This window comes from Plecotus auritus (assembly GCF_963455305.1).
Source record: "Plecotus auritus genome assembly, chromosome: 3".
Lineage (NCBI taxonomy): Eukaryota > Metazoa > Chordata > Mammalia > Chiroptera > Vespertilionidae > Plecotus > Plecotus auritus.
In genome coordinates, this window is record NC_137772.1 from 195,693,223 (window position 1) to 195,706,386 (window position 13,164).

General features: G+C 39.5%; 1 protein-coding gene across 2 annotated transcripts; it reads left to right on the top strand.

Annotated features, from left to right (window-relative positions):
• The first annotated feature begins 4,118 nt into the window (after nucleotides 1-4,118).
• Nucleotides 4,119-11,751, top strand: KCNJ8 (potassium inwardly rectifying channel subfamily J member 8). Of its 2 annotated transcripts, none has more exons than XM_080659554.1 (3): nucleotides 4,119-4,703; nucleotides 5,548-5,990; nucleotides 10,127-11,751. In XM_080659554.1, the coding sequence occupies exons 2-3, from the start codon at nucleotides 5,617-5,619 to the stop codon at nucleotides 11,025-11,027; spliced, it is 1,275 nt and encodes a 424-aa protein (XP_080515680.1). In that variant the 5' UTR covers nucleotides 4,119-4,703; nucleotides 5,548-5,616; the 3' UTR covers nucleotides 11,028-11,751. The 2 variants fall into 2 exon arrangements, with proteins under 2 accessions (XP_080515680.1, XP_080515681.1); XM_080659555.1 differs by having other exon boundaries at nucleotides 4,372-4,703; nucleotides 5,865-5,990; nucleotides 10,127-11,745.
• The last annotated feature ends 1,413 nt before the right edge of the window (nucleotides 11,752-13,164 follow it).

Genomic DNA, 13,164 nt, shown 5'->3' on the forward strand with positions numbered 1-13,164 from the left:
TTGAAGACTATCCAAATTCTTACATCCATATAGCTCAGGAAATCCAAAAGTTCAAAATTCACAAGTCAAGTCAAAGACAAGGTCACCATATGTGAGGATTTTACCCTTTATCTCAAGGACTTTACTGGTTTGTATTTGGTAGTCACTGCATTGGGTAAAAGCATCTACCTTTCTCCAATTACTTGAAAGTAAGTCCAATTGTTGGTTTCTTTGGAGAATGAGGCTTTCAGAAACTTCTTTATCCACAAATAAAATGTTCATAGGGTCTAAAAGGGACCTAACAGATATTTACTTACAAGTGAACAAATATTCCTGAATTGCTTTCCAATTGCATCAATTCCTCTGGTATGCAACATAAACAGATTCTACCAGGATTCTTAAATATTCAAGAAAATCATAAGATTTTAAATTTTAGCTCTGTTCTAAATTTATTACTGGTCTCCCCTAGAAGTAATGCACAAATGAGTCTTTACTCCTAAAAGAACAATTAGGAAAATTATAGAACAGTTCAGAAAGGGCATGTATTCTAGTGGATGACAGCAAAATAGCACTTAAATAAATAAATCAATAAAATAAGCCTATGGGTTCTTAAAAGAGTAATTGATTTCCTCCACAAATTTTTCAGAGAAAAATTTAAATGTTCACGATTGGACCATAATATAAGAGGAAAAGCCAAATGGGGAGACACTAGGGATTAATCAATAATTAATATTTTTGAGCAGCTACTGTTTGTCCAGAAGGACCTTTGGGGGTTACAGATATGTTTCCATTAAGTTCAAAATCAAGTTATAAAGAGATACATAGTCAGCAAATGCCAAACAAGCTTAAGTATTGCTGACCTGGAGTGGTTTAGGGGATTTGCTGAGGAAAGAGGGGGTGAATAATCTGAAGGGAGGAAAACAATGAGATAAAGAGAGGGGATGAGGAAGGGCATATTTGCAGATAGGTAAGGCCATAGACTTCAAAGAGATCTCCAAACTTCAGGTTATCTGTGTGGACTGTAAGAAATGATTGCAAAACCACGAGGGGAAGAGAAATGAGAAAATGCAAGAAAGAGAGAAACACCATATTTGGAGACTGTTGCTTCTTTCCTTCATTTGACAAGTATTTACTGAGGACCTACTTCTCAGACTTAGGAACAATTCCAGATCCTGGGTGTGTGGTGATAACAACGAACAACCTGTGCTCATGCAGCTTCCACCCAGTGCAGAAACACTAGTTAAAAGTAGAACACATAAAGAGTTGGTTTAAAAAAATGTTAGGAAGGGAATGGAAAAAGAAAAGAAAAAAAGAAAACCTGTAATATTTTTATAGTACACATTCATACCTTTTCTATATGGCTATTTGTTTTTAGACATTCTATTGTCAAAATTTACTTCTTAATGTCTTAAAATTTGACCTTTATTTTGTATGTATTAGTGCCCTTATTTTTTAAAATATATATATTTTATTGATTTTTTTACTGAGAGGAAGAGAGAGGGATAGAGAGTTAGAAACATAGATGAGAGAGAAACATCTATCAGCTGCTTTCCTGCACACCTCCTACTGGGGATGTGCCCGCAACCAAGGTAGATGCCCTTGATCGGAATCGAACCTGGGACCTTTCAGTCCGCAGGCCGACACTCTATCCACTGAGCCAAACAGGTTAGGGCTAGTGCCCTTATTTTTAATTAATCAACTTACATTATTGACTAATAAAAAGTATGGTATAGCTTGTCAGTTTAAAACAAGTCAAAACCACTTAAAATGGCATACTTGGAAGAATATATCTCATTAGGGGAAAATATTGAGTTCTGTGTATACATTATAGCTAAAGAATAGCATTTTCATAGAATTCAGATATAGATTTACTTGTTGCAAATCTCATCATTCTTTTCAGCAGTTCATCTCTTCTCATTTCAATTTTCCTATTATATTTGTCACCCTAATTAATATCCCATCACCTTTGACTTTCCCTTCCCAATATTGACTCTGTATATCATTCCTTTTGTATATATCTGTCTATTGTTCACTGACAATATCGGTGAACAATATACAAACGTATTATCAGTGAGCAATAGAGAAATAGATATAAACATATACTTGTGTATATATTTATTCCTTCTCTAATTAATGCAGTAATTTCCAGTGTGACCCCTTCTGTCTGCCAACCACAGTATTCTGGAGCCTCTGCTTCCTGTTCAGTCCCCCTAAAGGAGTCCCTAACTGTGTTTTCTTTAAGCAAACTCTTTCTACGACTTACCACTGCCTACTGAAGATTGCCCAGGCTCCTTTATTCAGCATTTACAGTAAGGTTGTCTGCATTTTCTTTCAAGGACCCAACATGCTTTTCAACCTTATCTTTCCATTCATTGATTCAAAAGGATTCGTTGAGCACCTCTGTACTTTGATCTGTGATTTGGCTTGTGATACAAAGCTAAGCAAGTCACAGCCCTGCTCTTCAGCAGCCCTTAGTTTCATGGGTTTTGTGTGAGGAGGGGAAGGGACAAGTACATGAGTACCTATCATATACTGAGAGTGGGGGTGATGGAAACTGCCCAGGGAGGATTGGACTCAAAAAATACTGCTATATTGCTGACCAGGCTTCATCAATGTTGATTAAATTAGTTTGTTACTAAAACATGAACCACTCTTGTCAATACCCTAACTTTTTTTCATGATGTTTCCTCTTTTTAGAATGTCTCTGCTTTTCTATATACCCCAAATATATCTGGTCCTCCAAAGACTAGATTAGATGCCAAATAATCCATGAAGTTTTCTCAGTCTCTTTAGTCTCAATAACTCACATTTAAATTTTCATGGCATTTCTAATCACATTCTTGTTTGTATTAGAGTTTATTGTCAAAGTATTGTCTCTCTACTTTTTGTTTTTTGTTTGTTGTTGTTGTTGTTGTTGTTGTTAATCCTCACCCAAGGGTATTTTTTCCATTGGTTCTTTCTTTAGAGATAGTGGAAGGGGAGGACAGTAGGAAAAGAGAGAGGCCAGGGATCAATGGAACCTGCAACCCAGGTAGGTGTCCTTGACCAGAAAATCGAACCCGAGATCCTTCAGTAACAGGGCCAACGCTGTAACATTGAGCCACACCAGCCAGGGCTTATCTCTCTGTACTATAAACTGTCTGCCTCCCTAAGAACAGAAACTATGATTTATATAAACCTAACAAAAACCTTCACAAAATAGACGTTTAGTGAATGTTGACCGAGCTAAAATAATAGGGCATATGTAGTACCAAATGCAATTGTAAAATAGAATGAGGGCATTAATGATACAAACCCACTTGCAGTAAAACTACCACGTTATTTACTGTAAAAATTAGCGACAGTCGAGAGGAGAGCTACCATGTCAGACTAGGACCCCCAGGCTTGAAGGGGTTAAGCAGTTCTAGCCATAAGGGGAAAAAATGTTCTCTGTTTGCCTTCATTAAAGACTAATTTTAGATCTTTTGATAACTAAATGAATACACTGTTTATGCTACATACACTTTCTGCCCTGGGTCTTGGAAAATACATGAAATTTCCAAGAATTAAAGTTTCCATTAAGACAAGTGCCAAACCAGGAGGCTTGACCTGTGGAGGAAGCCATTTGTCTTTGCTGGCTCCTTTTCAAAAAGCTATAGAAACATATTTAATGCATAACCCTTCTCCTGCACAATTGTTCTGTTTGACCATTCAGACCATCGCGACAATATGGAGAAGCTGCAGCATTTCAGAAAGCAAGCAAGTACTGAAGAATGACCGTTTGAGTTTTAAAGTGCTGACAGTGGTCCCTGTTTGGAGTAAAATTTCTCACTGGAAGACACTTCGAGTGTTGTTGTTTTTTAATTATTATTATTTCTTCTACTTGGGGTGTGTGTGTGTGTGTGTGTGTGTGTGTGTGTAATTTCCTGAGAGCTAGATGATTTGGCTAGTGAAGAAATTGTTTGCTATGATGGTTTTCAGAACATCTTCCACCTGTTTCATTCTTACTAGACGGAAATTTAATATCAATAAATGTGTGTGCTCACAGCTTGAAAGCCTCAAAAGACTACTTCTCTTATCTCTATATCTGGTTTTATTCAATCTTAAGTAGTCCAGTTATTTACCAACGTTACAAAAGTCTCTTTACGTCAGGGAACTTAGCCTCATAAAGTTCTCTCCCCTGAACAGGGAGCCTTTTAAAGAAGAGCGTGTCAAGCTGGCGGCAAGGGGTCAGAGCTACTGGAAAATGAGCTGGTCTACAGGTCCCGCCCTCCTACCTTTGCCCCTCCCTCTGGCCTGCTCCCTACCTACCCCGGTTGCGCCCCCCACTCCCACCCCGCGACCGCCCCACCACTTCTCCAGCCCCCACTCGACAACCTCGGCGGCCTCAGAGGTCTGGCGCGCGTCAAAGCCCGAACTGGGAGGCTGATTTGTGGAGCATCATCACGGAGCTCCTCTCCCCCCAGCCCCTCCTCCGCCCACTGCGGAGGCCAAGGGAGCAGAGCCGGAGCAGGGGGAGGGGAAGATCTACACCCATCCCCCTTCCTCCAGCCCTTTCCGCGTTCAGATTCAATTGCACCTTTTATTATTTTAACTTTTCTTCCGAGGACGCGCGCCCCGGGATCTGTCCCTCCGGCATTCGCGATCCCGGCTCTGGCGCGCTGGGATGGGAGCGCGAGGGACCTGCCCACGGTCCGCCGGCGTCTGCGGGAAGGTGCGGCCGCCGCACCCGCTGTGCGGAGTCTGTAAGTTTCAACGCTCCTCCTGGGGAGTGGACTGGGAGGCTGTCTGCGTCCCCGCAAAAGATTTAAAATGCAAAACACAGCAGAGGTTTGCAGTGTTGGATGGACTTTTCGGAGCACACTTTTAACTCTTATCTGCAAGCCCGCGGGCTATGTTCCGGGTTTTCCCTGCAGCTTGTATGTTTGCTTCCTTCGTTGCAAAGAAGTTTTCAATTTATGATATTATGAGTGTCAAATGGGGAGTATTTTTAAATGCAACTCATACTTCTTTCAAATTTAAAATGCTTGTTCATAATTTTCACGTTCATGGCACATCGCTTGTTAATTTTGTCAAGTGACACTAAGCGTTATTTATACTGCGCAAGAGACCATGGCCTCTTCTTTGCCTACTTCTAAAAATAACGAAGGAAGAATTTCCCCTCAAAACTTTTTATATTGCTCTATCGTGTAAATACTTTAGTAAATAGACCGCGATACCCATCTGGCCTTAATTTTCTTTCTAAACGCCGCCACGTGCTTGCATGCTTGCGCTAATCTACAGACGCGGTGAATCTCCGAGACTTATCATTAAGCCTGCTGTTTACAGCCTCCAAGTTTTGCTTAAATAAGACTATACCCATCCATGTTCAAAATGATAAGGGCTATTGAAAGAGTTCTGCTTTGAACCAAATCATTTCTCTGGGTTCCCAGAAGTGAAGCCCCAACTAAATCCGTGTGGAGATTAATAAAATCCTACCTTTAGCTTTGCATGTCATCTCCAAGTGTATAGACAGAGCCCTAAATGCAAGGATTGAAGAGGCGAGGAAGGGGGGGGGGGCAGGTTTTTAATCATCGTTTCCCTTTGCAGGAGGACGGGTCTTTAGGGAAGAGAGGCAGATCAGAGGCAGGTGGATAGGCTGGCGATGGTGACAGGACCATGTTGGCCAGAAAGAGCATCATCCCGGAGGAGTATGTGCTGGCGCGCATCGCTGCGGAGAACCTGCGCAAGCCGCGCATCCGAGACCGCCTCGCCAAAGCCCGCTTCATCGCCAAGAGCGGGGCCTGCAACCTGGCGCACAAGAACATCCGCGAGCAGGGCCGGTTCCTTCAGGACATCTTCACCACCTTGGTCGACCTGAAATGGCGCCACACGCTGGTCATCTTTACCATGTCGTTCCTCTGCAGCTGGCTGCTCTTCGCCATCATGTGGTGGCTGGTGGCCTTTGCCCACGGGGACATCTATGCTTACATGGAGAAAAGCGGAATGGAGAAAAGTGGTGTGGACTCCGCTGTGTGTGTGACTAATGTCAGGTAAGAAAGCGGTGGGATGAAGCAGGGGTCAAAAACAGTATAGAAAAAAAAATATGAAACTGCTCTCTTATCACTCTAGTTTGTTGTCAGTGAAATAAAGGATTTGCTTTAGTACCTTCAGAAGCAACGAAGCTAATCTAACATATTAAAAATCTTTGTTTAATGTAGCTTTATGGATGAGGCATCTCTGAAAATGTGAAGCTCTAATCCCATGGGCTAGCCTTGAAAATCCTAGGCCAATTATTAAAAAATAATTGTGGCTCAAATGATTCTACAGAGTGCCCTACTACTACTACTACTACTACTAATAATAATAATAATACACATATTTAGTTTTCAGTCTGAAAAAGCTGCTGTCCATATTTCCAGTGTTCACAAGTAGATATCTTTGATCATGAAAAGATATTGTGCAAATGCTAGTAATATATTTCCATGACTTCTCTTACCCATGACATTTTCCGAAATAATGAGAAAAATGGGAAGACACTGGTGGAAAGGTGTCCTCGATTTGAAATCCGTAAAATGAACTGAATAAATATAAGCCCATCTTTAACAAGAATGTTTTAAATAGCTGATTGCTTGCATTGGATTCCAAAATGAAAAGTTATGCAAAGATTCAGAACTATAAGGTATTCATTTTAAATGGAAATTAGTCCAATTTTTTCATGGAAGAGATTATGTAGAAGTGACTTCATGTTGTGGTTTTCTTCAAAAGTTTTAATAGGATAACAAGACACTTTTTAGATTGCCTAACTTCTGCTTCCTTCTCTTATGTCATAAGTATTTCAAAGATAAGTCCAGTGAACTTGATTTCAGTGAATCTTCTCTCATATTTTCACATGGCCTAAGAACATTTAGATGGGATGACTTGTCTCTTATTTTCGTGTTTTTTTTTTGTTGTTGTTGTTGGGAGATGGAAAGAGATAATTTATATCACTTTCAAAAAATGTACATTCTGAAGCAAAACACTAGTAGTAATACTAGAAACTTTCCCAGGACACTTTATGAATGATATTTCAAATTCATATAATGCATCAAGCAAAGCAACTTGAGCAAGCATCATTCTGCTAGGAAACTGTAAAGAATGAGACCTTTACTAGACTCTGGACTTGCCATCCTTCCATTTCCTGAGTGTCTGCAATGCCAGCATGCCAAGGAGAGATTTGTGTGTGGAGGTCACATTCCACATATTCCAGCTTGGATTTTGAGGAAAGAAAACTATATGGAATTGGTCCATTGCCTTTACCATTGAGTAGATATTTTATTGTCTTAAACTTGTCAAAAACTTGTCTCAAATAAAAAATAAAGGTGAAAATATATAGGAGATCATCAGTACACCAGATATAAAGGAAATAATGAAAATACTGTGTTTAACAGGTATCTTAAGTTAAATATCATTATCTGCATTTCTCTTTAAGATATTTATTGGCATTTATATTGGTGAATCATTTTCATATTAGGATATATTTTTAATAAATATGCAGTAGGCACTCAAAAAAGATAAAAAATAAAAATGGTAAACCTTGACATATTTTATTTATGAGATAAATATATTGGCTTTTCCTATTAAAAAAAAAGAAGTCATTAAGCAATTGGGGGAATCATCAAAAGTGATAGCTTTTCAATGATTTTTTTTTGAGAACTTTATAGAGCGCACTAATTGCTAGAAGCTCTTTTACTCTGGCTCCCATTTACCAACAAGATGTGTTTTGAAGCATGGCTATTCCCCTGATGCATTCCTGCTGGTGTGAACGTTAAGTATGAGAAATGGTGTCAAAAATACAGTGAGACTAAGTTAATTTTATCAGCATAATAATGTTAGCCTTTTAAATTGCCCTTTTATCTAAAAATTTTTTGACACCTTTAAGGTTAAAATCTTACAAGTTTTATTCTATTGATACTTTAATCTCAACACACAGTTTAATCATAACAAACCATGTATAATAACAAATTTTTACCCAAAATATAGAAACAGAAAAATTTCTATTCTCTCCCAAAGAGGGTTTAAAAGATGACTAATAACATTTATAATTCTTTGCGTTTCCTGTCTTTCATAAGCCCATTTTCTTACCATATCATCATAATTGGAAACAACTTATTGTGATGCATACTCACTGGTATGTCCAAATAACATTTTACCATTCCCGTTTTAGAATGGCTCACTTTCCCTTTCATGTGGGACAACTCTCTAACATGAGTCAGGAAATTAATCAACATATTTCCTCTGTTATTCAGCCCTAACATCCTCTGTAGTAGAACAAACAAGCAGCTAAATACTTTCATCTCTTGAGGTTGTTTAGCATGACAGGTGTCCATAAAAGGCTGGGTCTTGCACTATGTAATGTTTAGAATTAAATTATTTCGTAAAATAAGCAGTAAACATTATTAGCCCCTGAATAGCCTCGCAAGCCATAATAACCAAACATTTAAAGACAGTCAACATTAGGCTGCTCTTCAAAGTGTGTATATATTATTAGAAATCAACATTGTGTCCATGTCCCTCCTCTGGGGTCCATTCTTATCTGTTGCCATCTTTTTATTTATTTATTTATTTTTATTATTATTAACATATATTTTTGTTGATTTCAGAGAGGAAGGGAGAGGGAGAGAGAGAGATAAAAACATCGATGATGAGAATCACTGACTGGCTGCCTCCTGCACGCCCTCCATACTGGGTATTGAGCCAGCAACCCGGGCACGTGCCCTGAGTGGGAATCAAACCGCAACCACTAAACCATGCCACCAGGCTGTTGCCATCTTTTTAGATCATATGATATATTTTGTGTGCAATTAGTAGGAAAGGCAACTATTGTGGTTTTCCATGAATCTTTTTCGCAACAAAAAGGGTGAAAAGGGAAATTTGCATGTTCCACCTAAAAGCTAATAGAAAGAATCTGTGTATGCTTGCTCCCTCCTCATGATGTCCCACCAAAGTGCAGTGTATATACACAGCATTCAAATGCTTAAACATTTTGCTCACTCTTTGTGTGTGGAAGCAGCAGATAGATAATACTTTGACAGGAGGCTTATCTTCTATAAAATTAGAGAAGTTTGAAATTGGAGTTGAGGGAAACACAGGGCTAACATCATTTCTAATAGGAAGCTACAGCAGTAATGGATATGTAGTTAAGTGAATAAATTAATAATAAGAATAATGCAGTGCTTCTAACCAGGGGGATAAATCAGCATCACCTGAGAGCTTCTTTTTAGAGTCTTACCCAGGTCCACCCTAAACCTACCAAATCAGTGTTTAATTCATAGAGATACTGAAGAAATACCCACTCTGCAAAAGCTCCCCTAGAAAATCCTGACACTTGTGATCCCTTCCCTTTGCCCTTTCAAAGCACTAGGCCAGAATGGAGAGGATTCAAGTTCTTATTAATTTTGTGATCTTGATACAGTCATTTGCTCATCTCTGCTTCGAATTCTCCCTTAAATAGCTTTAGCGTTCTCTAGATCACTTACAAAACAAAATAAGAAAATCAGTAAGAACACATTTTTCTTTCCAAATGGCAAAACATTCTTTTGAATTAAAAACAGTAGTTTTTAAAATACTAGTGTTTTGCACCACTTTTTAGCACCGTGCTTCCTGTATATGAGGAACACACAATAAGTGTTAGCTAGTGAATATGAGTTAAGGGTAGTGAGTGATAAGTACACTCCCTACTCAGTACCTTCCTTATTACTCAAGTTACTTAAACACAGACATGCAATAAATAATAAACATCCACCTGGTAGAAATTTTCACAAAGTAAACTATGCCTTTGTGAAAGTACATTATTTCACAAACTAAAATATTCCTACAAACATGTATTTTTATTATGTTAAAGCTTTCATACAAGTAGGCCGATTATTACATGACCTAGAAAACATTGCAGTATGGTATCCTAGCACTCTGGAAGTAGCTGTATTCAGAAAAGAGAGAGAACACAAGTGCTTATGTTTAGAATTAGTCATTTGACAAGTTAAGTTGGCTAGTCTTTCCAAAGGCATGTAACAGCCTTTGGCGGAAGAAAATGACAAATTCAGTTTGGGCATTTCATCCTAGAAAAATAATGACATATATAGCTTGGTATGTTATTTCATTGCTCAAAATTTGATCTGATGGCATTATTTTCTGATATTATTTCTTCCAGGTCCTTTGCCTCTGCTTTTCTCTTCTCCATTGAGGTTCAAGTGACAATTGGGTTTGGAGGGAGAATGATGACAGAGGAATGCCCTCTGGCCATCACAGTTTTGATTCTGCAGAATATCGTGGGTTTGATCATCAATGCTGTCATGCTGGGCTGCATTTTCATGAAAACAGCTCAGGCTCACAGGAGGGCAGAAACTTTGATATTCAGTCGCCATGCTGTGATTGCTGTCCGCAATGGCAAGCTGTGCTTCATGTTCCGCGTGGGCGACCTGAGGAAAAGCATGATCATTAGTGCCTCGGTGCGCATCCAGGTGGTCAAGAAAACAACCACCCCGGAAGGGGAGGTGGTGCCTATTCACCAACTCGACATTCCTGTGGATAACCCTATTGAGAGTAATAACATTTTTCTAGTGGCCCCTTTAATCATCTGCCATGTGATTGACAAGCGCAGCCCCTTGTATGATATCTCAGCTACTGACCTCGCCAACCAAGACCTGGAGGTCATAGTGATTCTGGAAGGAGTGGTGGAAACGACAGGCATTACCACGCAAGCCAGAACCTCCTACATCGCTGAGGAGATCCAATGGGGCCATCGCTTCGTGTCTATTGTAACTGAGGAGGAAGGCGTGTATTCTGTGGATTACTCCAAATTTGGCAACACTGTGAAAGTAGCTGCTCCCAGGTGCAGCGCCCGAGAGCTGGATGAGAAGCCTTCCATCCTCATCCAGACCCTCCAGAAGAGTGAACTGTCCCATCAGAATTCTCTGAGGAAGCGCAACTCCATGAGAAGAAATAATTCCATGAGGAGGAACAACTCTATCCGGAGGAACAACTCGTCCCTCATCGTGCCAAAGGTGCAATTTATGACTCCAGAAGGAAATCAAAGCACACCAGAATCATGACAGCAAGATGGCCCCAAGGAAGTCTTTGTATCAAGTGTGGACGCTGTAGGCAGGGCACTACCAGACTGTACATCTTAATGCACTAAATGATATTCATATTCAAGCAACAGCACTTTCTTTATCAATAAAGCAGTAACGCACAAGGGGGAGGACTCGTGGCTCACACTTGTTTCAGACATGCAATATTTGCAGTGATACGCTTGAGTTATGTGTAGAGAATAGTATGCCCTCATTTCCTCTCTGTCTGAAACACAATCACATTAATAGTAATGGACGTTGAATACAAAAGGTGGCCAAGCAATGATTCTGTTTGAATGCTTAGTGGATGAACCCACTGTTGTTCACTCTGGAAATGCAAATAGAATAGGAGGGGGAGGGGAAGCTAAAATTGTATTAACATCTTTTGTATATCAACCAATATGATGCCTTTTCCTTTCCCATGACACTGCACCTGGTAAAAAGCACGAGGCAAAAACCGCTGAGCTCTATCTGTTCATCCGCTTGGCCCTCCACAATGACCTCTGGAGATGTCCTGGTCTTCCTCATGGCAGCCTGTTGGCAGAACTGGGCAACAGGCTTAGGAGAAAAGCTAAGAACATTCCCGTCTCATTTTAGGACTGGATTCCCAACAATGATACTCATTTCCTTCACCTTCTCACTTCGTAAGGGCCCCCACAGGGAAATGTTGTATTGAATATTTTATTAAAATATTTTCTTTGTATTCACTGTGGTTTTGTGATTCCTCTTTCACAAAATTATCCCTAGTTAAATCTCAAGGAAAAACAATACATTTTTAGAGGCATGGGAAAGAGATATCATACAGTGATAACACCCCTGAGATATCTCTCTCTCTCTCTCTCTCTCTCTCTCTCTCTCTCTTCTCTCTCTCTCTCTCTCTCTCTCTCTCTCTCTCTCTCTCTCTCTCTCTCTCTCTCTCTCTCTCTCTCTCTCCTAGAGCAGTGGTTCTCAACCTTTCTAATGCCGCAACCCTTTAATACAGTTCCTCATGTAGTGGTGACCCCAACCATAAAATTATTTTCGACCCTGCTAGCAGTTCTCATCCTGTGAGTCGTGACCCACTGGTTGAGAACCGCTGCTGTAGGGCCTAAGACCATCGGAAAACACAGATATTTACATGACGATTCATAACAGTAGCAAAATTACAGTTACAAAGTAGCAACGAAAATAATTTTATGGTTGGGGGGTCACCACAGCATGAGGAACTATATTAAAGGGTTGTGGCATTAGAAAGGTTGAGAACCACTGTCCTAGAGATTGTTGTCTTAAGAAAACTATACTTTTTGTTTTATTTTTATTTCATTTCATTCCAAGTTTTAAAATGTTCTCTAGGATTTCTATCTGAACCTGATGTGTCATAGAAATTCTGTAACTTTTTGACTCTCCCACCTCCCCATCTTAAAACTACACATTACTTCCCAGAAAGATCTGAATTCAGGCCTGGCATATATAAATTTAGCTTTAACTCAATTGCTAATGTGAGATTTCCTATCAAAGCTCTATTAAATCATCTTTAGCTCTTGCATCTTCCAGGGAGGGATAGGGGCACAGAGAAAAGTACTAGGCTAATAAACTATGGGTTTATTCTTAATTCTTGTATTCCACATGAGCAAACATCAGAAAACTGAGCTCTTGAGTAGCTTTTTATACATATTTTGTATTTTGTATTTCTTTTACTTCATTTATGGACATTGAAACAGGAGAGAAATGACACTGAATCAAACATATATTCAAATCCTGTCTTAAAAGACTTGTGTTATAACCCAAGGAATGGAAATTATCAGTTTACTGAGTTCGTCATTTCTGAATACTTCTAATCACTCTGTGGAATTTCAGACTTATACATCAAATAGGTACGAGAAACTCCATTTGAATATCTAATACTCATCTAAAACTTATGGTGTCTAAAACCAAATGCTTCCTTTTCAGTAACAAAGCCTTCTTCCAATCACCCAGGCCAAGATCTGGGAGTCATACATGACACCTTTCATACCTCACATGCCATCTATTAGCAAAATCTGTTAGGTCTACCTTCAAAATATACCCGGTGTATGACCTATTCTCTCTACCTCTGCCACTTCCAAGCTGGGTGCTCATCACCCAGAACATATGAATACAG

What these genes read in the sequence shown, in the direction of transcription:
- KCNJ8 (XM_080659554.1), top strand. Translation starts at nt 5,617, where the DNA reads ATGTTGGCCAGAAAGAGCATCATCCCGGAGGAGTATGTGCTGGCGCGC. An exon ending in GTGTGTGTGACTAATGTCAG is followed by an intron (nt 5,991 to 10,126) that starts GTAAGAAAGCGG and finishes TATTTCTTCCAG; the next exon opens with GTCCTTTGCCTCTGCTTTTC.